The sequence below is a fragment of the Leucoraja erinacea genome, chromosome 35 (genome assembly GCF_028641065.1).
Source record: "Leucoraja erinacea ecotype New England chromosome 35, Leri_hhj_1, whole genome shotgun sequence".
NCBI lineage: Eukaryota > Metazoa > Chordata > Chondrichthyes > Rajiformes > Rajidae > Leucoraja > Leucoraja erinaceus.
Window position 1 is genome coordinate 10,172,591 of NC_073411.1, and position 23,181 is coordinate 10,195,771.

Sequence of the window (23,181 nt, forward strand, 5' to 3'; positions counted from 1 at the left end):
CTGTGCTGGCGGAGGGACGGGGTGGCGTTTTAACTTACACTGGAATATCACAGTCCACAGCACTGTTTGAAACTGACGCTAGAAGTCACATCTACAGCGCCAGAAACCCGGGTTCGATCCTGATCACGGGTGCTGTCTGGACGGAGTCTGTGCCTTCTCCCCGTGGCCTCGTGGGGTTATTCCCGGGTGCTCCGGTCTCCTCCCACACGCCAAAGACGTACAGGCTTTCAGGTTAATTTGACTTCGGTAAACATTGAAGGGCCTGTTTCAATAGCCAATAGACAATAGGTGCTGGAGTATGCCATTTGGTCCTTCGAGCCAGCACCTCCATTCAATGTGATTATGGCTGATCATCCACAATCAGTACCCCGTTCCTGCCTTCTCCCAATATCCCCTGACTCCGCTATTTTTAAGAGCCCTATCTAGCTCTCTCTTCTACGCTGTATTTCTAAACTAAGCTAAACTAACAGACACAAAAATGCTGGAGGAAATCAGCGGGTCAGGGAGCATCTCTGGAGAAAATGAACAGGTAACGTTTCGGGTCGTGATCCTTCTTAAGACCCGTCTCGACCCGAAACGTTACCTATCCCTTCTCTCCAGAGTGCTGTCTGACCCGCTGAGTTACTCCAGCATGTTGTGCCTATCTTCGGTGTAACCCAGCGTCTGCAGTTCCTTCCTAAACTAAACTAATGTCGAACTCTCTTTTTTCTGCTCTAGAAGGCGTGATAAACTGGAGAACATTTTGTTCAATAATCCTCTCGTACTCCCACGCTCCGTCGCCGTTTCTCCATCGTTCATTCCCATTATCTGAACGTCCTTCTGTTAAACTGACGGCAGCAACACAGGGCGGACGCGAGAGGTCAGTGCGTGCGAAATACTATTGAAATTGACAGCTCTGCGTTTGGGATGGAACTGAGCTTTCCGTTTGTTAGGGGAGGGACAAGTAGATGATATATATGGGTGGGGGGTGGAGGAGAAGGGGGGGAGGGGGGTGGTGAAGGTTATAGGGATTGACTTTAAGTGTCAGCTGGAAGTCCACACGGTTCAGACGCGCTCCGAGCATCAGCATCAGCGTTATTCGCGGAAGAAGGGTCTCGACCCGAAACGTCGCCCATTCCCTTCCCTCCAGAGAGGCTACCTCTCCCGCTGAGTTACTCCAGCATTTTCTGGCTGTCTTGGGTGTAAACCAGGTTCCTTCCAACCCATTTTGCTTCCCCCTTCCCACAGGACGTTGTTGGCGGTGGAGATAAGCTGGGAATTGGGAAGTCTTTGCCAAGCCACCGGGAGGGTTGCCTCTCCATCAGCCGTGCGGGGCCGGGTGACAGTACTCCCAGCGCCGAGTTGGAGGCGTTCCGCTGGAGGTTCCTTGGCAGGCGAGATCTCCGGATGAAATGGGTCCCCTCTCCGAGAACAAGAGCTGGGTGGTGATTGTGAACTGCACATCCTGCGGCCACTCGGTGAACCCTTTCCGGGCCGTGGCTTTAGGGGCGGTGCTGGGCTCCTTCATCCTCTTCGCGATCTTGGGCAACATCTTGGTGGTCCTCGCGGTGGCTCTCCACAGGAACCTGCAGACGGTCACCAATTACTTCATCATCAACCTGGCCATCGCCGACCTCCTGCTCAGCTGCTCCGTGCTGCCCTTCTCGGCCACGCTGGAGATCCTGGGCTACTGGGCATTTGGCCGAGTCTTCTGCAACATGTGGGCAGCCATGGACGTCCTCTGTTCAACCGCCTCCATTCTGAGCCTGTGCGTTATCTCCATCGACAGGAACATAGGAGTGAGCTACCCCTTGAGGCACCCAACTATCATGACCGAGAAGAGAGCCCTGTTGACACTGGTGGCGGTTTGGTCGCTAGCCTTGGTGATATCCGTCGGACCCTTGTTCGGGTGGAAAGAGCTTCCTCCAGACGACGAGGCCATCTGCAGAATCACCGAGGAACCGGGCTACGTCTTGTTCTCGGCCTTTGGGTCCTTCTACGCTCCCTTGACGGTCATCCTCGTTATGTACTTCAGGGTCTACATCGTGGCCAAGCGAGAAACCAAGAGTCTGTACGCTGGGACCAAGAGAGAGAGACTGCGGGCGGACCAAGTTACGCTGCGCATCCACCGCAAAGACAACCAGGCGGATAGCTCTCCTCGACTCTCCGAGCACGGCTCCAAAAGCAAAGGCACCCAGCTCAAATCACACTTCTCCATCTTGCTCCTCAAGTTCTCCAGAGAGAAGAAGGCCGCCAAGACGTTGGGAATAGTGGTTGGAGGCTTCATACTCTGCTGGCTCCCGTTCTTTGTCGTTCTCCCGATAGGTAAGGATCGTAAAGAAATATATTAAATTATACAAGGACTGGACAGGCTTGATGCAGGAAACAATGTTCCTAATGTTGGGCGAGTCCAGAACCAGGGGCCACAGTCTTAGAATAAAGGGGGGGGGGGGGGGTCATTTAAGACTGAGGTGAGAGAAAACCTTTTCACCCGGAGAGTTAGAATTGCACAGATTGTAAATTTGTGCAATTCCCTGCCACAGAGGGCAGTGGAGACCAAGTCACTGGATGGATTTAAGAGAGAGTTAGATAGAGCTCTGGGGGCTAGTGGAGTCAAGGGATATGGGGAGAAGGCAGGCACGGGTTATTGATAGGGGACGATCAGCCATGATCACAATAAATGGCAGTGCTGGCTCGAAGGGCCGAATAGCCTCCTCCTGTACCTATTTTCTATGTTTCTATGTAAAAGGTGTATTTTGTTTCGAATATTAAGTTTTGGCTGGTGTTACTGAGGTCAGTGCATAAACCGCACACTGCCCCCATCTGACCTTGAGATACCTCGCCTCGGTGTCCAAAACACTCTCATATCTTATCTCGTTATCAGATAAATACTATGTCTGACCGCGGCGCGCACATCAATTGAGTCACCCATTGCCATAAATTCATTCTATCAATGGGAAACATTGATAGCCAAGACCAAACCTGATCTTGCAGGACAGGGGAGAAGGGGGGTCTCGACCCGAAACGTCATCCATGCTTTCTCTCCAGAGATGCTGCCTGACCCGCTGAGTTACACCAGCATTTTGCGTCTATCTTCGATTTAAACCCGCGAATGCAGTTCTTTCCTACACATGTGTTAATTGTATGATGAACGACCGCATTCAAAGAGGCTGATATACCGATACGAGCAGCTACCGTCTGATAAGGAATTCGCACAGTTGTCTCCCCACGTACTTGGTAGTTACTTCGAAGCGCATCATAAAATTGGCCGGTCAACGTGGTTTTGTGAAAGGGAGATCTTGCCCGATCAACCTTGTTGGAATTCTTTGAGGAAGTAAATAGCAGGATAGACAAAGGAGAGGCAGTGGATGTCGAAGATAGGCACAAAAAGCTGGAGTAACTCAGCGGGTCCGGCAGCATCTCTGGAGAGAAGGAACGGGCGACGTTTCGGGTGGAGACCCTTCTTCAGACTGAGAGTTAGGGGGAAGGGAAACGAGAGATATAGACGGCAAGATAGAGAGAGATAGAACAGGCGAATGAAAGGTATGCAAAAATGTGATGGACAATAAAGGAAATAGGTCATTGTTAGTTGTGGTCGAGGTGAAATCAGTGGATGTAATTAGCCTGAATATTCAGAAGGCCTTCGATAAGGTGCCCTAGTGAGGCTGCTAAAGAAGATGAGAGTCCATGGTATCAGATGGAAGATGCCAGCATGGATAGCGGACAAAATGTGTCGGAAGGAACTGCAGATGCTGGTTCAAACCGAAGATAGACACTTAATGCTGGATAACTCAGCGGTACAGGCAGCATCTCTGGAGAGAAGCAATGAGTGAAGGGTCTTGACCCGAAACGTCACCCATTCATTTCTTCTCTCCAGAGATGCTGCCTGTCCCGCTGAGTTCGCCAGCATTTTGTGTCTATCTCAGCATGGATAGCAGGTTGGCTCAATGGCAGAAGGCAAGGGGTGGCAATTTCTGGTTGACTGCCAGTGACCAGCGGTCTTCCACAGGGTTTCCACCCCAGCATAACAGCATCAAAGAGTTGCAGGTCCTTGTGGCCTTAAACGAAAAAAGGGAAAATGCTGGAACTCCTCAGCACTTTCGAGGGACAGAGAAAGAATGTTAAGGTTTCAGATGGAAGATCTTCTCACCCTGCTGAGTGTGCCCAGCATTTCCTGTTTTTATTCCTCTTGATGATGCCCTTCATGCAAGCCAAGGCAACGCTATATTTGGCCAAACACTAGAATTGTACAGCAGTCTGAATACGCTACAACCTCTGTAACATTGTTAGCGGCAAAACATGCTGACGCTTGTGTATTGCCCAGGTGAGGTTTTACCGGGTTGAATGCAAAACAAAGCACTTCACTGTACCTAGCTACACGTGAGATGAAAGCATTATTCAATCATTGACGTGTCCTGACTTGAAACGTCACATATCCATGTTCTCCAGAGATGCTGCCTTACCTGCAGAGATACTCCAGCACTTGGTTCTACTGCTTGTCTAGTAAGATGTCCCATTAAACTGTGTGCTAAGCCCTTTCGTTATCTCATTTCTTCTGCTCTCTCCATCTTTCTCTATTCTCTATTCATCTTTGTATGTCTCGACTTTCTCCACTTCGGACCAACCTGCCTGTTTGTACCAGTTGCCAGAGTGGCCGCTCTCTAAAGCCACACTGGTGGAGTTTTCGACTCCCTTTCAGTTTTAATCAGTTTTGCTTTTATGTTCTCATTTCAAATTTCCCTCTTCTATGTAGTCAGTAAACCCTTCTTGAGTCAGAGGGTGGTGAATCTGTGGAACTCATTATCACAGAAGGCTGTGGAGGTCAAGTCAATTGATATTTTGAAGGCAGAGATAGATAGATTCTCAATTAGTACGGGTGTCTGGGGATATGGGGAGAAGACAGCAGAATAGGGTTAGGAGGGAGAGATAGATCAGCCATGATTGAATGGCGGAGTGGACTTGATGGGCCGAATGGCCTAATTCTGCTCCTATCACTTACAAAACTTACAAAATTCTTAAGGGGTTGGACAGGCTAGATGCAGGAAGATTGTTCCCGATGTTGGGGAAGTCCAGGACAAGGGGTCACAGCTTAAGGTTAAGGGGGAAATCCTTTAAAACCGAGATGAGGAGAACTTTTTTTCACACAGAGAGTGGTGAATCTCTGGAACTCTCTGCCACAGAGGGTAGTTGAGGCCAGTTCATTGGCTATATTTAAGAGGGAGTTAGATGTGGCCCTTCTGGCTAAGGGGATCAGGGGGCATGGAGAGAAGGCAGGTACGGGATACTGAGTTGGATGATCAGCCATGATCATATTGAATGGCGGTGCAGGCTCGAAGGGCCGAATGGCCTACTCCTGCACCTAATTTCTATGTTTCTATGTTTCTATCACTTATGACCTTATGTAAAAAAGATGTATGTAAAAAGTAGCACACACAGAATAGACACACGCTACACGCACACTTCCTTTGTCACTGCCTGGAACATTAATTCTATTCCTTTTTCCATGGATGCTGCCTGGCCTGCTGAGCATTGCCAGCATTCTGTTTTTATTTGTCTGATCCAGACTCATTTCTCTTAACCTGTTAAATAAGAACAGCAGGGGTTCGGGCTACAGTTACTGAGAGCAGAGTCGGGGAAAACCTTGAGATGAATTAAAACTGACGGAATGGAAATTTCAGATAATGACAAGAAGTATTAGCGTTCTGCTGACAAGTCATATCTGAAGGGAAAAGACTTGTTAAGCCACCTCACCCTGGAAAGATACTGCCCTGTTGAGCTCGGTGATTTAAAGCTGCTGGAGCAATGGAAAATTAATAGACCAATTTCAAGATGGGTCAAGGTCCATCGACTAAGTGTTGCTGTGGTTAGAATTATGTAAAAAAAGGTATTTCAGAAAGCGAAGCATGCAGTCTGGAGGAGCATATGTTGGAATAGCGGGGAACACGGGACTAGCTTTTACAACCTTGTTAGCCCGGAGACTGATCTTGCTTAACTGGAGGCTCACCTGTCCCCCGACACACGCCCGCGGGATCAAGGAGGTGCTTTACAATTTAAAGCTTGAAAAACTTAGGTTCTCTCTCAAAGGCTCTACCAAGACATTCCTAGATACATGGAACCCTTTCTTGGAACTTGTTAACTCTCTCAACCTGTCCCCGGACTCGGAAGAGGACTGAGTGCTCTCCACCATTGTGCTGCTCTACTGCAGCTGCTCTCCCCTTAACCCCACCCCCTCCCCACACTTATTTATTTAATTATTTAATTATTTACTGTTATTAGTGACACTTTTTTTTTTTTTTTAAAGTACTTTTTGTTTCGTTTATCTTACCATATTTGTGTGGATGTGTATGTATGTGAGTGCTGTTTGGCCCCGTTTGGTCCCGACCCGATTCGGCTGGGTTGAAGGTGGGTAAGGGTAAGGGCTTTGAGGGTCGCTTACATACTGTTGCACAATTATGCCTTGACTGTCACTGTCTGTTATCATTGCATGTACGCAAATTGCTGTGAAATTCAAATAAAAAGATTTAAATTAAAAAAAAAAATAATAAAATAAGATAAAAAAGGCATTTCAGAAAGCGAAGCATGCAGTCTGGAGGAACATACGTTGGAACAGCGGGGAACAAGAGACAGGGGTTGGCTGTTGCCATGTAGGTTAGGGAACAAATACAGGAGGCAATTGAAGCCTCACGAAAACAAGGGATGAAGATGACAAAAACATGGTGTATGTGTGCGTTATATCAATGGGCACATATGCGAAAGTGCAATACATCCATTATCTTACGTGGAAGTGTCAAAACTAAGAGATAAAAGCAAAACCAATTAAAACAGAAAGAGAGGTGCAGCTTTAGACAGTAGCGAGTTTAATTTAGTTTCATTTGAGGATAGAGTGCAGAAACAGGCCCTTCGGCCCACCGAGTCTGTGCCGACCAGCGATCCCCGCAAACTAACACCATCCTACACAATAAGGGTAATCACAATCTTTTACCAATGGTAATTAACGCACAAACCTGCTCTCTTGGGAGAGTGGGGGAGAGGGAAACCGGAGCACCCAGAGAAATCCAACACGGTCACAAGGAGCACGTGCAAACTCCGTACGGGCAGCACCCGTCGTCAGGGTCTAACCCAGCTCTCTGGTGCTGTAAGACAGCAGCTCTACCACTGTGCCGCCCATTCTTTTACACACATACATTACCTTGCATGGAGAAAAGAAACTGAAATATAACCAAAACTGCTAAAAACAGAAAGAGATGTAAACTCCACAAGTGCAGCTTTAGAGAGGAGAGTGTCTGGCAAATAGTGCAAACAGCTGAAGAGTCCCAACCCAAAACATAGTCTCTGCATTCCACTCCACAGATGCTGCCTGACCTGCTGAGTTCCTCCAGCACTTTGTTTTTAACTAAATGTCTGTTGTTCTAAAGTGTGCTTGGTCTTGGTGCCTGAAATGTCTTTGAAGAGATGGATACCTCTTTGCCCGAGGTACTATTTCTCCTGTTTTTGTGCATTTCATCGATTACTGAGTCTAGCTGCCACAGTGATTGTGGTTTCCAGGGGTTATTGCAACTCAGTTGACGAAGGAAACATTGATGCAAGGAAATTGTGCAGGTAGACTTGATGGGCCAAATGGCCTAATTCTGCTCTTGGAACGTAGGAACTCTGAAGGAGAGCTCAAGGTTTCAAGTGGCCACTTCAAATGTTAACCATCAATGTGTGAAATTGGATTCACCAAATGGGCATGAATTACAGGCAATTTTTCATTCGGGATATTAATGAGCAGTTGAACATTTTTTTTTTTTTTTTTTTTTAAGAAGTTAACACAGTACAAAACAGTACAGTGGAACCTAATTTTAGGTGCCAACTATGTAATACCGTAATCCATTCTATGTACAACCTCTAGTTTTATGTTATGAGAAGGAAGTAAGCTGCAGTTGAACATTTCTACAATGCAATAGGTTCTTGGTCACATTTACCCATCATAGTGCTATTTCCAAGTTTCCAACACTTGAATCCAGAGATTCATATTGCAGAAGTTAGGAAAATAGCAAGCGTGATATTGTACCTACTGTGAATAAGAGTAAATAGTCACGGACAACACAGGAATTCTCAATAGGTCAGGCTATGGTGAGAGAAACAGACTCAATGTTTTAAATTGGTGACCTTTCACCAGAGATCAATTTCAGCTATTTGGAGAAACTTACCACTTAAAAAGAATAGATTATTTTTCAAGTGATGGATTCTTTCTAGTGGGAAAGTGTGCAATTAGTAAAAATGAAACACCAATACAACATCCATTAAATTCATGTTTAGGAAGTAACAGTCAATGCTGGTTTACACCAAAGGTAGACACAAACTCAGCAGGATAGGCAGCATCTCTGGACAGAAGGGGTGGGTGATGTTTCGGGTCGCCTGTCCAATCCTTTAAGAATGTTATATGTTTCTTTAAGATTCCCTCTCATCCTTCTAAATTCCAGTGAGTACAAGCCCAGTCGACTCATTCGTTCATGACTCAGTTTCAGAAGGGTCACCCATTCCTTCTATTAAATTCATGTCCTTGTTTTCCTCCAGACTTCTTGCCTCTTCCCTGCCTTGCTTATTGTTTCTGTAACCAACATCATCCTTGAGAACATTCTGGAATCTCGACCTTCCCAGTCACTTGTGTATTCCTGGTTTCAATTATTCCACCTTTGGAAACAGCCCTTACTAGAAAGAATATATCGCCTTTGATATCCTGTTTTCACACTTTACCTTTCCTTGTCTTTGTGTTTCCCTCTCATAGAAACATAAACATGGAAACATAGAAAAATAGGTGCACCGCCATTCAATACGATCATGGCTGATCATCTAACATCAGTACCCAGTTCCTGCTTTATCCCCATACCCCTTAATTCCTTTCGCCCTAAGAGCTAAATCTACCTCTCTCTTGAAAACATCCAGTGAATTGGCCTCCACTGCCTTCTGTGGCAGAGAATTCCACAGATTTCGCAACTCTCTGGGTGAAAATGTGTTTCCTCATCACAGTCCTAAATGGCCTAGCCCTTATTCATAATCTGTGACCTTTGGCTTCTGGATCGGGAACATTTTTCCTGCATCTAGCCTGTCCAATCCTTTAGGAATGTTATATGTTTCATTAAGATTCCCTCTCATCCTTCTAAATTCCAGTGAGGACAAGCCCAGTCGACTCATTCTTTCACGACTCAGTTTGAGAAGGGTCTCGACCCGAAACGTCACCTGTTGCTTCTATCCAGAGATGCTGCCTGTCCCGCTGAGTTACTCCAGCATTTTATGTCTATCTTCGGTGTAAACCAGCATCTGCAGTTCCTTCCTAAACTAAAAGAGGTGTCGAAATGTGAAAATTTATCGTTGCCAGCGAATGAATTATAAATAATCATAGTGAGGTTTGTGTTTTCAAGTTATGCATTGCAATAACGTCATATGAATCAATTATGATGAGTGTTGTTCATTCAGTTTGCTGCAGGGCTTGGCGAGGTCATTAATAAAGATGGATTGTTTTAATTCAGCTGGAACCTACATTAGGAGAGGGTGGAAGAATTAAACGGCCAAGAATTTAGACGACCAAAGAGATGGAGACCAACATAAATCAGAGAATAAAAGATCATATGAAGAGTGCCTGTTGTTTACACGAGAGAGAGAGGTTGGGTAGTTAAGAGAGGGTCAAAGGGGAAGTAAAAAAGGAATAGAGAACATGAGAAGAGTGTTATGAAACAAAATCCAAAAATATTGCAGAGCCATGTAAACAGGGAAGAGGGTCGTAAAGATGGGACAGAGCTGATCAACAGCATGCATTACTTTTTTTTACACAAAGGGTGGTGTGTATATCGAACGAGCTGCCCAAAGAGGAGGTAGTTGAGGCAAGTACAGTTGCAACATTTAAAAACCATTCTGGCCAAAAATCCTCCAAATATATATATAAAGATTCAGAGTTGGTGCTTGTGGACTGTGAGTTAAGAAAGTGTTAAGAAAGTCAGTAACATCCAGCTATATTGAAGTTGACGGTAGAATATTTGCAGAGATAGAATTTGCTGTCTTTTGGACATTCAAAATGTCAGAGGGCTGATGAGGAAATTATGGGTCATGTACATACGGTATTTTAAAAGGCACTTGATGAGATGCAGCATAATGGGCTTGTCATCTAGAATAGAAGTTGCAGGCTGGATCAAAGGTGGGCCTTATAACACGAAACAGAGCAGTGGAGAGATGCTGTTTAGTTTAGTGATACGGTCGGGAAACAGGCCCTTCGGCCCACCGAGTCCATGCCAATCACAGAAGGAATGACTGTGCAAGATTGTGGGGAAGTAGCGGGTCACAGAATAATGGATTCATACAAGTAAGAATTTCATTGTCCTATCTGGGACTCATGACAATAAACTCTCTTGACTTGACTTGACTTCATACAGTAATGCAGCAAGGAAACTTGCTTACTATCATTCACCAAATGATATTAATCCCATTCGAGACCCTCGGACTATCCGATTAAAGGAATTTATCTTGCACTAAATGTTATTCCCTTGATCTTGTATCTGTACATTGTGGATGGCTCAATTGTAATCATGTATTGTCTTTCCACTGACTGATTAACACGCAACACAAGCTTTTCACTGTACCTGGTTAATCAGCAATGGTTTAGACAGCAAAGTCCAATCAAGGATAGTCCAGGGGTCACCAATGAGGTAGATAGTAGTTCAGCACCGCTCTCTGGTTGTGGGATGGTGCTACACTTGCCTGATAACAGCTGGGAAGAAACTGTCCCTGAATCTGGAGGTGTGCGTTTTCACACTTCTGTACGTTTTGGTTGATGGGAGAGGGGAGAAGAGGGAGTGACCAGGGTGCGACTCGTCCTTGATTATGCTGCTGGCTTGTCGAGGCAGTGTAATAGCCCTGTCCCATGGTACAAGTTCATTCCAAGAGCTCTCCCGAGTTTAAAAAAAATCGAACTCGTGGTAAGCACGGAGAATGAACGTAACGGGTATGTCAGAGCTCGGGGACGTCTCTTAACGCTAACGGCAGGTACTCGGGAAGACTCGCTAACGGCAGGTAAGCATGGGAAGACTCGTGAAGATTTTTCAACATGATGAAAAATGTCCACGAGATCCCCGAGTACCGACGAGTGGCCATTACCGTAAATCTCCGAGTTCGAATCGAAACTCGGGAGAACTCTTGGAATGAACTTGTATCGTGGGACAGGGCTTTGAGGTGTAAATGGAGTCAATGGAAGGCAGTTTGGTTTGTGTGCGTACACAATTCAACGCAAATTCGGACTAAATGCGCTCAGTTTTTAAGAACACAATTTCAATTAAGTTTATACTAACCCAAATTCTCTCTGTGGAAATTTACACAAGCAGGAAATCTCTAAACATGATTGAGATAAGGCACAAAAAGGTGGAGTAACGCAACGGGACAGGCAGCATCTCTGGAGAGAAGGAATGGGTGATGTTCCAGGTCGAGACCTTTCTTCAGACTGGTGTCCAAATATGCTGCCTGTCCCGCTGAGTTACTCTGGCTTTTCTGTGATGACCTAATGTTCAATCTGGGTATTAATGATATGAAACTTGCCCTTCATGTCCGACTGTGAAAACTAAATGAATGAGGCAGCCTTGCATGGGGATATGTTCAATAGGAAATGTTGCCCATAACATCTCTATATAACAAGTAACAATGATGGATGTCCTGACAGACAGTGTTTTAATCCCGATCATTAATAACCTGGAATTATCTGTTTTTACTTGAATGAAAATGTTTTTCCTCGTAACTGGTTTTTAATTAAGTTTCAACTCAATGCACTGGTTCGTGGGCCGTGAGTGGAATTCACAAAAGATCGTTTACCTGTTGCTTTTGCACTTAAGTTAAAGTGACATTTATTTAGTTGTAGCATTGTAGTGGGCCACCATTTTACATGTATTTCAGGTTGAGACGGTTCATCAGACTGGTGAAACGTCACCCATTCCTTCTCTCCAGAGATGCTGCCTGTCCTGCTGAGTTACTCCAGCTTTTTATGTCTAATAATTTGTTCGAACAGTCTCTCGTGATTGACTAATGAAGATAAGAGAAAGACTGCTGATACAAATCACATCCTCACTCCAGTCCTCATGTCGGGATTCAACCTAAAATATTACAATGCAAAATATAGAAATGTATTTTTGCTTCCACAGATGCTGCTTAACCTATTGAGATCTTCCTTATTTTTGTAATGGACCAATGATTCCTTAGACCATGAGCAAAACGTAAAGTGGTGGAGGAACTCAGCAGGTCAGGCATCATCCGTGGAAGGAATCCCTGCCCCAGATGCCGCCTGGCCCGCCGAGATCCTCCAGCACTTTGCAATTTGCTCAGGATTCCCGTATCTGCAGTTCCTTGTGCCTAGATCATTTCAGACTGTGAGAGAGGTACAGAGTTAGTGTTTTCGGGTAAATAAATTGTCATCAAAATGATCGTTGCACTGCACTGAAATAGTAGAAACATAGAAACACAGAAAAATAGGTGCAGTAGACCATTCGGCCCTTCGTGCCTGCACCGCCATTCAATATGATCATGGCTGATCATCCAACTCAGTATCCTGTAACTCAGTAACACTGATTCTTTCTCCACAGACTCTGTGGAGGCTTTCCAATGTTTTAAGTTTTGCATTTATTTCGCTATTCATCTTGCTGTACACAAAGTGCACAGTTTAATTTTACAGATGGCATTAATAGGCAAATAAAATCTCTCACTTTCGAGAAGACAACATTCTTCCACATGGTTAATGTGCTCTCTTTGTACCTCATAAAGCATTGCAGGGAACATCGGTTAATGGCCTAGCAGAAGGCATGGAAATAGCAGCAAATCTGTGATGACAATATCCAGTGATGACAAAGGACAGGAAATTTATCTTTGAACAAAGATCCTTAATAGTAGCGATGAACTAAACCGTGTGCATTGAAGTCATTTGCAGGGATAATTGACAATAAAACATAGTGGTTTACAAGGCTAATCTGATCTGGCAGACAGCAAGCAAGATTTATTGAACTATGCACAAGAAATGAAATGGTTGTGTAATTATTTCCCGGAGTATCCAGGGCTATATTGAACTAGTAATTTCATGACCATCTCGGATGGATTTCATGACTGTTTTAGGAGGAGAATAGTTTCACTTCCCATGATGGCTTTAAATTCCTTTCACTCCAACAAGGTTGTAGGAAAAGCAGAACAATCCATTTGAAATTAGCTCATTCTTTGGATCGCGAAGGGTTAAACAAGAATGAATTATGAATGAACTTATAAAATTGGGGTCAATTGATCTCCATTGGAAGCAATCTGAGTAGGTAGATCATGACATGAGGGTACTATCAGGAATATCAAAGATAGACATAAAATGCTGGAGTCACTCAGCGGGTCAGACAGAAGAACATGGATAGGCGACGTTTTGGTTCAGGACCATTCTTGGTCCAGACCCGACTGATTATAGGGCAGGGGAAAGAAATCTGAGCAGGACAAAGGCAAGGAGTTCGCATATTAACGAGGATGGAAGATCAAGGCAGCACAGTGGCGCAGCGGTAGAGTTTCTGCCTTACAGCACCAGTGACCTAGGTTTGATCTTGACTATAGATGCTGTCTGTACGGAGTTTGTACCTTCTCCCTGTGACCATGTGGGATTTTTATTAACACTGTCCTACACACACTAGGGCCATTGTTTACATTTACCAATCCAATTTACCTACATACCTGCACGTCTTTGGAGTGTGGGAGGAAACTGAAGATTACGGAGAAAACCCACGCAGGTCACGGGGAGAACATACAAACTCCATACGGATAGCGGGTGCAGTCAGGGTCGAACCCAGGTCTCTGGTGTTGTAAGCGCTGTAAGGCAGCAACTCTACCGCTGCGCTACTGGGGGGGGGGGGGGGGGGGGTGATAGGCGGATGGTTGGACAAAGCCCAGACATGAAAAGACTAAAGGTGTGAGATAAGGATAGAAGAGGTGCTAAGTGTTCAGCTCAAGAAAGGAATAAAAAAGGTTGTGAATTAGGTTGTGAAAGTGGGACAGGCCCTTTAGTGAACAGGAGCCAATACGACAGGTGTTTTGGTCGAAAATGTGTGTGCGTGTGTGTGTGTACCTGGGATTCTCTGATTCAGAGACCATTTTAATCCACCTCAGTAAATCCTTTCTTTACCATTGAGTCACTGAAGCATGCAATAGTTCAATCCTGTCTGCTCAATGTAGATGAAAATTCTGATTTGTCTGCCTTATTTTCCAGTCTAAAACTGAACAATTGAACCTTCCAGGGATGTCACTTTCCCTTGAAATAAGGTAATAGGTATTTAGCTTCACCACAACCTTTCTGCACAGTATTCTGTCAAATTAATTCCGCAAGTTGTTATTTCTTTCTCAGTTCAGTGGCAGGTGTGATTAAGACTGTCTTCTTGGTAAAAGCCATTGCACATTTAATTGGAACAGTGGAGCATGCCCTTTCATAGTCATCTACATGGAGCAGTGCAGTTTCATGCCTCTCACATCTATCAGGGAACAAAGGAAATTTAAACTGATCAAAACTAATCTACCCAGTGACATGCAAAGCTGATTGTTAATGGAAACTAACCACAAAAGGATAAGTGTTTGTATTATATTTTTCTGAAACCCAGTCTTGGAAGGATTCGGACACAAAAGTAATTTATTTCACATTAACTCAGTTAAAATAAAATCAATGCCAATCTATTCTTAGTTTAGAGATGCAGTGCGAAAACAGGCCACTTCGGCCCATCGAATGCAGTGCGAAAACAGGCCCTTCGGCCCATCGAATCCGCGCCGGCCAGCGATCCCCTAACATTATACAATCCGACACACACTTGCGACTTACAATATCTACTGAAGAATTAATCTGCAAACCTGTACGTCATTGGAGTGTGGGCGGAAACCAGAGCACCCACGAATAAGCCATGTGGTCGCAGGGAGAATGTACAAGCTCCCTATAGACAGCACCAGTCGTCAGGATGGGACATGGGTCTCTGGCGTTGTGAGGCAGCGACTCTAATGCTGCACCACCGTGCCAGCCCTCATCAATCAGCAAAGTCTCAAAATGCTGGAGTAACTCTGCGGGTCAGGCAGCATCCCTGGAGAAAATGGGAATGCTTCTCAGATGCTGCCTGACCTGCTAGACCTTGCATTTATCAGACTGCCCTGCCTACAGCAGGGAACTCACTCAGCACTGCGTTGGAGCGTCAACTTAGATGTTAGTAGATGAGTCACGTCGGTCGGAACTTGAATTCACAGGCCTTTATTGCACAGACAACATTCTACCCAATGAGTCACAATTGCCACAAGGAATGCTACAAAGTGCAGCAATGTATTGGCAAGGCAAGGCAGGGATAGCACTATGAGTCAGCAAAGATTTCTCGGTTTTGATGGATTTCACATCGAAGCAAACATTTTACTGATTCAAGAAGTTCCTTGCAATTCCAACCAAATAGTTGGCAGTCACGGATGTTTACCAAGTACTATGTCCTTATACAAGCCTGTAATGCATTTTCATAGCCATATTGTTTTTACATTTATCATCTTGAAATACCATTTTTGTTTTTAAGTCAATTCAGGACATTGATAAAAAACCCAACATGTCCTTTCTGCACAAATGAATCGTGGGTTCAACATGGTCCAGTGAATATAATGCACAATAAAAGCCAAAACATCTTTATTTATTTGTCCAAAGTACCTTGAAAACGCAATGAATCACTAAATACACACGGTTCCTCAGTTATCACTCCAGTAGTCTGCATTCCCACTGACTGTGAACCTTAATAGGTAACCTGAGAGGATTTGAAAAACACATTCAAAACCACTCATTTCAAACTCAGTGGACCCTTTCTGAATTCGTACTTATCCCAAATGTTTGTGAAGAAAGTTTAAGAGCCCTATCTTTAAGAGCCCTATCAAGCTCTCTCTTGAAAGCATCCAGAGAACCTGCCTCCACCGCCCTCTGAGGCAGAGAATTCCACAGACTCACCACTCTCTGTGAGAAAAAGTGTTTCCTCGTCTCCGTTCTAAATGGCTTACTCCTTATTCTTAAACTGTGGCCCCCGGTTCTGGACTCCCCCAACATCGGGAACATGTTTCCTGCCTCTAGCGTGTCCAAGCCCTTAACAATCTTATATGTTTCAATGAGATCTCCTCACATCCTTCTAAACTCCAGCTGGGCTTGTACACTCTGGAGTTTAGAAGGATGAGAGGAGATCTCATTGAAACATATAAGATTGTACAGATGCCGACTGACATGCTGAGTGTTTTCCAGCATTTACTGTATATTTTAATTTCAGACGTGGTTTGTGATTCCCAATTACAGAAGACAATTTTCCCCTTGAAAAATTTCCTCTTGAAAAATATCCAAATCCCTCTTCCGTTCCAAAGAGAACATTGCGTTTCTCAGTTAGTTGTGACCTTTGGCTAGGAGCTTATTAAATTTAGCTACAACAGTTTTGACATTTATCCAGCACTCTGTGTTTTGAATCGTGCAGTTCGATTTTTATCATTATGAAATAAAGTTTGCTGATGTACAAGTTCTCTGTTCCAGCTTTTTCCACACCCCCTCTTCCCTCCCCCTCCATCATCCCAACCACAAAAAGGCATTGATGTGCAGAGAGGTCCTGGTGTCCAAGTTCTTAGTTCAGAAACGGTGGCAGCACAAGTGGATAGGGTGCTAAAGAAGGTATATGGTCTGCTTGCCTTCATTGCCAGGGGCATTGAATACAAGAGTCAGGAAGTCACAATGCAACTCTATTGGACTCTGGTTATGGCCCTGTCCCACGGTATGAGTTCATTCTAAGAGCTCTCCAAAGTTTTTTAAAAAATCAAACTCGTGGTAAGCACAGAGAATGAACGTAGCGGGTACGTCGGAGCTCGGGGACCTCTCCTAGCGGCTCGTAACGCAAACGGCAGGTATTCGGGAAGACTCGCTAACGGCAGGTAAGCTCGGGATGACTCGTGAAGATTTTTCAACATGATGAAAAATGTCCACGAGAGCCCCGAGTACCGACGAGCGGCCATTACCGTAAATCTCAGAGTTCGAATCAGGGCAAACTCGGGGAGAGCACTTAAATGAACTCGTACAGTGGGACAGGGGTTTTTGGCCACATTTGGAGTATAGCGTGCAGTTCTGGTCACCCCATTACAGGGGAGATGTAGAGGCTTTAGAGAGGGTTCACAAGAGGTTTACCATAATGCTGCCTGGATTAGAGGGTTTTAGCTACAGGGTGAAGTTGGATTGTTTTCTCTGATGTGGGAGGTTTTGGAGAGACTTGATAAAAGTATATAACATCATGAGGCATCAATTGATGGACAGTCAGAGCTTTTTGCCCCAGGGTGGAAATGTCCAACACTGGAGAGCTATGAGAGGGGGAAAGTTTAACAGAAGGGTACGGGGCAGGTTTAGCTTTACACAGCGAGTGATGGGAGCCTGGAGCGCATTGCCAGAGATGGTGATGGAGGCAGATATGATGGTTACATTCAGATGGTACATGTGGGTCATGTGCAGGCAGATGAGACCAGTTTAAATTGACATCATGTTCGGCACAAACATGTTGGGCCAAAGGGCCCGTTCCTGTTATGTTATCTGTCCATGTTACCTGTCCATGTTCTCCACAGGTGCTGACTGACCCAGAGTAACTCCACACCAGTGGGAGAGTCTAGGACCAGGGGGCATAGCCTCAGAATAAAAGGACGTACCTTAAGAAAGTAGATGAGAAGGAATTTTGTTTTATCAAGAGGGTGGTGAATCTGTGGAATTCATTGCCACAGGCGGCTGTGGAAGCCATCTCAATGGATATTTTTAAGGCGGAGATTTATAGATTCTTGATTGGCAAAAGTCCTGTCCCATGGTACGAGTTCATTCCAAGAGTTCTCCTGAGTTCGCCCTGATTCCAACTCGGAGATTTACGGTAATGGCCACTCGTCGACACTCGGGGCTCTCGTGAACATTTTTCATCATGTTGAAAAATCTTCACGAGTCTTCCCAAGTACCTGCCGTTAGCGTTAAGAGACGTCCCCGAGCTCCGACGTACCCGCTACGTTCATTCTCCGTGCTTACCACGAGTTTGATTTTTTTTTTTAACTCGGGAGAGCTCTTGGAATGAACTCGTACCAGGGACAGGGCTTTAAGGTTGGCAGGGGTTATGGGGAGAAGGCAAGTAAATGGGGTAGAGAGGAATAGATCAGCCATGATTGAATGGCTGGGTAGACTTGATAGACCAATGGCCCATTCCTGCTCTTGGAACTCATGAACCTTGTGTCTATTTTTCATGTTGAAGTGAATTATTGATTGAGACTGACACTTAAATAACCGCTTTCTTCTCATTTTGCCCACAATAGGATCTTTTTTCCCTGCCTACAAACCCCCGGAGACGGTCTTCAAAATCACATTCTGGCTGGGCTACTTCAACAGTTGCATAAACCCAATCATATACCACTCTTCACACCAAGAGTTCAAAAAGGCGTTCCAAAACATTCTGAGGGGGCAGTTCAGACAGAGAAACCGCTCGTCCACCAAACAGTCTTTAGGTGGTAGTTCAGCCAGCGGACACGCTAAAGAAGGGGAGAAGGAATTGAGACGCCTATCTCTGGGGGCGAGGGAAACTTTCTACAAGGTCTCAGACTCGGAAGGGATTTGCCAGTGGAAGTTATTTTCGGAGCAGGGGACGAAAAGCAAACACAACTCAAACTGCCGGCCCTCGGACAGAAGGGGCAACTCCATGTTCTGTCCTTGCTGCCCAGTTTCTAAGCCTGGCGCCCCAAGTTTGAAACTGCACACTAACTCAATCGGTGACTACGGGGACCCCGTTTGAACTAGACGCTCCCCGCCACCTCCAAGAGGAACAAATGCACGCCCTGATCATAATTGCATCCGCACTCACTGAAAACTCAATGCATCTCAAACCTTCTCCGACAGTGCTGAGCGCAGCGTTTGGACTAACACGAAAAGTTTGAAACAATGTCAAAGGATGGCCGGGCTATGTGCAATCTACTTCTAGCAAGGACACCAAGTCCAGCCAAGCGCTGGACACCCGGAGAGCGACCCAGAGAGGTTACTTTGAAGAAGGGTCTCGATCCGTAGCGTCACCCATTCCTTCTCTCCAGAGATGCTGCTGCCTGTCCCGCTGAGTTACTCCAGTATTTTGTGTCGAGCTTCCATTACTTTACAATGCTCCTGTTGCACACAGTTCTGCTTGAAGCGTGAATCAACTCCACTTACTTCTTTGCAAACCTGAACAATTCCTCGCTTGCCTGCGGCCTTACCTGCATCGTGAATCCGCTGCACGTAATTTAAATGATGTATCTTCGTGTTGCCACCATCTGTTCTAAGCTTAAGCGTAAAGGTACACCTTTAAGGTAAATTCAATCAAATTTCGCAGTGCACGGGATTAAATCCAGAACCCTCCACTTCCTATCTCCTGTAGTTGCAGTCTGTGTTTAGCCCCATCTCAGGTGAAACCTCTCCGAACAGAGAAGGTGCATGGAAAAATAAGTCAACTTTAAGCATACAACCGCCAGCCATCTTTCAGTTGCAATGGCTGATCTATTACCCATATTGCACTGCAGCGGAGAAACTGCTCTATACATTGTACATTGACCGTCGTAAGAATTTATCCATCATGGTATTTTGTTTGGAAATAAAAAAAATCTTTATTTTATTCACTCTAGTTCATATTTTTTTACAAGTTATTTTTAGTTACAAGATTATCCTGAATCTGAGTCATGCAGCATCTCTGGATGATATGGGTGCATTACATTTCAAGTCAGGACCATTGTTCAGACTCAATCTCAACCCTCAAACATCAACCAACCATGTCCTCCAGATATGCCGCCAGACCCACTGAGCTACTCGTTGTTTAAGAAGGAACTGCAGATACTGGGAAATCGAAGGTAGACAAAAATGCTGGAGAAACTCAGCGGGTGAGGCTGCTGAGTTTCTCCAGCATTTTTGTCTACCTGATACTGCCTCACCCGCTGAGTTTCTCCAGCATTTTTGTCTACCACTGAGCAACCACAATTGTGTGTTTGATTTTATAAGCCAGCATCCTCATTTCTCCTGTGTGCAACGGCCCCAATCATTGTATATTAAACTCACTGAGATATCTGCACTCGTCCCATTCCTTCAGATGTTGCATATGATTTTTATTTTTATTATTTTTTAAATATTTTTATTAGAAGCCGTGTATAAACAGTGGCATTAATGACATAATACATTTATTGTACAGCTTCAATTTTAATTTATCAAAGATGAAATAGAAAAAGAGAAGAAAGTGCAGAAAGAAGAAAGAAAGAAAATGAAATAGACCATGAATGTGCAAGAATAGAACTCCTAAACCAAAGATCTTATAGCATAGCTCTGCTCTAAGATCTTTGCCCTAAACCACCAAATGAGTGTAGTCGAAGAGTGAGTGTGTAAAAGAAATAGGAAAAACCTAAAGAAATAAAAAGACAAAAACTGGAAAAGAAAAAGTGTTGATATACCTGCTTCATTTCTCTCCCCACCCATCACCCAGTCTGTAAATTGGTTTAATTCTGAAGTTGTGTTGCACCATAATATCCTTGTAATAAATCAATGAAATGAATCCATATCTTTGAAAATTGCTCTGATGTTCCAGCTAAGACAAGTCTCATATCTTCAAGATGTGCGTCTCAGACATGTTTGGATGTTGCTTAAGATTTAGTCTGGGTTATTTTTTGCATCCAATTTGTCATGATGAGTGACACTAGAATGTATCATTTATACTTTGGAAAAACTATTGCAAATTTTTCCGTGGGCAATTAAGAAGTTTGTTGGCTAGCTCCAAGACTTCCAGGTTGTACGAAGAATGGCTGCAAGCTGCTATCTGCGACCCACTCCAGACATACCTGAAATGAATATGTGTAGGAAGGAACTGCAGATGCTGGTTTAAACCGAAGAGAGACACAAAAAGCTGGAGTAACTCAGCGGGACAGGCAGCATCTCTGGAGAGAAGGAATGGTTGTCATCCTGAAGAAGGGTCTCGACCCAAAACGTCAACCATTCCTTCTCTCCAGAGATGCTGTCCATCCCGCAAAGTTACTCCAGCTTTTTGTGTCTATCTTTACTTTAAGGTCAGCAAAACAACGGTGAAATACTTGTCTGCTTGCTAGTGTTGCAATTAGTTTCAGCCCCCCCAGGGATGAAATACTGTTATGTTTTTCTCCTGATTGCTCTTTTTGCTCCTTCTTGGCGAGTGCCAGTTCTAGCTAATACATTCCCCGCTGCCTCAGGGTGTAGCTGTGATGCCCTCTTTGATCAACAGCTTACTGGCACCACATTATATGGGCTTACATGGGATGCTGGCACCAGGCCAGTAGTGTTAAGAGACTATCCAGAGAGGCAGACGTTCAGATAGCAAAGATCCTAAAGGATCTTTGGTTCATAGTCTGCAAAAGAGGAAGGGAAAAAGACCGGTGGGAAAATACATTTCAGGACCAGTATTGACGATTTTAGATGTTTGCAGTAGATCCAAACACAGAATTCAATCTTAATTTTTTTTTAAATTATATTGTAAGAAAATTATGATGGATGCAGTCAGAGTGAAGAGAATGTACTGTACCTATTTCCATTCCCCTCTCAGCACACATTCTCTCATCTCTTCCTTATTCCTTTGACCACTTCATTCCAAGGGTTCACTGAGTGATGGAGCCAGTTGAGGAATGAATGGAGTGTTCAAGAAGGAACTGCAGATGCTGGAAAATCGAAGGTAGACAAAAATGCTGGAGAAATTCAGCGGGTGCAGCAGCATCTATGGAGCGTAGGAAATAGGCAACGTTTCGGGCCGAAACATTGCCTATTTCCTTCGCTCCATAGATGCTGCTGCACTTGCTGTGTTTCTCCAGCATTTTTGTGTACCTAGCATTGAGAGGGTGTTGCACAGTCATGGATGCTATATTAAGGCAGAGATGGATAGATTCTTGATTAGTATGAGTGTCGGGGGTTATAGGGAGAAAGCAGGAGAATGGGGTTGAGAGGGGAAGGTAGATCAGCCATGATTGAATGGCGGAGTTGACTTGACGGGCCAAACGGCCAAATTCTGGCCCGCAGAACTTGAAATAAGAATTTAAATTGAAGTCTCAACCTGTCCAAAACCTTTGAAGAAAAACAGCAGACTTCTTTCCAGTGACCTGGCCAATATTTATTCCTGTTTCAACATTAGTAATGCAGGGAATATGGCCATTATCACGTTACTGCTTGTGGTACCTGAACATGCATAAGTTGCCTGACATATTTCTTACAACAATGATCTGAATAAATCATGGGCAAGTTTTATTCTTTTATTTGAAGTCTAGTGGAAATATCAGTCGGAAATGTAGGAGCTTCATATAAAGTAGCATTAACCACCAGGTCATTAGGCAGCAAAACCTCGAGCTTCAGTAGCAACTCAATGGAAATATTTACCTCAAATCACTTTACAGACTAAATGAAAATATGTGCCAAAGTGGCTAAAAGTGTAAATATTTGAAGTATAGAGGAGATAAAGGGAAGTAGGGGAAGACCAGGTTTATGGGATTCATTTTTTGGATCGCTTCTGAGAAGTCACAGGGAGAACTCACAATCTCCGTACGGACTGCACCCGTGGTCAGGGTCGAACACGGGTCTCTGGCGCTGTTAGGCAGCAGCTCTACCGCTGCACCACTGTCATGTACACACCATGAGCGATGTTTGTGAGCTTCATCCACAAGGTCTAGCCCCGCAGTGTGTAAGGGCAGGAGAGCTACCGACTGTTGCCTTTGCCCACACCGCCTTCGCAGCTGCTGCTTTAAGCTTCAGCACGTCCCTCACTCACCCTGGTCCCTTCCCTGTAAACGGGCCAGTCAGCTACATGTTGTTGTGTTCACCCAGAGAGTTGTGAATCTGTGGAATTCTCTGCCACAGGAGGCAGTGGAGGCCAAGTCACTGGATGTATTCAAGAGAGAGTTAGATAGGGCTAACGGAATCAAGGGAGATGGGAGGAAAAGCAAGAACAGGGTACTGATTTTGGAGTCTGAAGAAGGGTTTCAGCCTGAAACGTCACCTATTTCCTTCGCTCCATAGATGCTGCTGCACCCGCTGAGTTTCTCCAGCAATTTTGTGTACCTTCGATCTTCCAGCATCTGCAGTTCCTTCTTGAACACTGATTTTGGTGATCATATTGAATGGTGGTGCTGGCTCGAAGGGCCGAATGGCCTACTCCTGAA

General features: G+C 44.7%; 1 protein-coding gene across 1 annotated transcript; it reads left to right on the forward strand.

Annotated features, from left to right (window-relative positions):
* The first annotated feature begins 1,196 nt into the window (after positions 1–1,196).
* On the forward strand, positions 1,197–21,014 carry adra1aa (adrenoceptor alpha 1Aa). Its single transcript, XM_055662266.1, has 2 exons — positions 1,197–2,304; positions 18,322–21,014. Exons 1-2 carry the CDS (start codon positions 1,392–1,394, stop codon positions 18,792–18,794), a joined length of 1,386 nt encoding a protein of 461 aa, XP_055518241.1. The 5' UTR covers positions 1,197–1,391; the 3' UTR covers positions 18,795–21,014.
* The last annotated feature ends 2,167 nt before the right edge of the window (positions 21,015–23,181 follow it).

Bases quoted from the DNA above. Each gene is read 5' to 3' on its own strand.
- adra1aa (XM_055662266.1), top strand. From the start codon at position 1,392: ATGGGTCCCCTCTCCGAGAACAAGAGCTGGGTGGTGATTGTGAACTGC. The intron at 2,305-18,321 runs GTAAGGATCGTA...TGCCCACAATAG, and splicing joins CTTTGTCGTTCTCCCGATAG to GATCTTTTTTCCCTGCCTAC.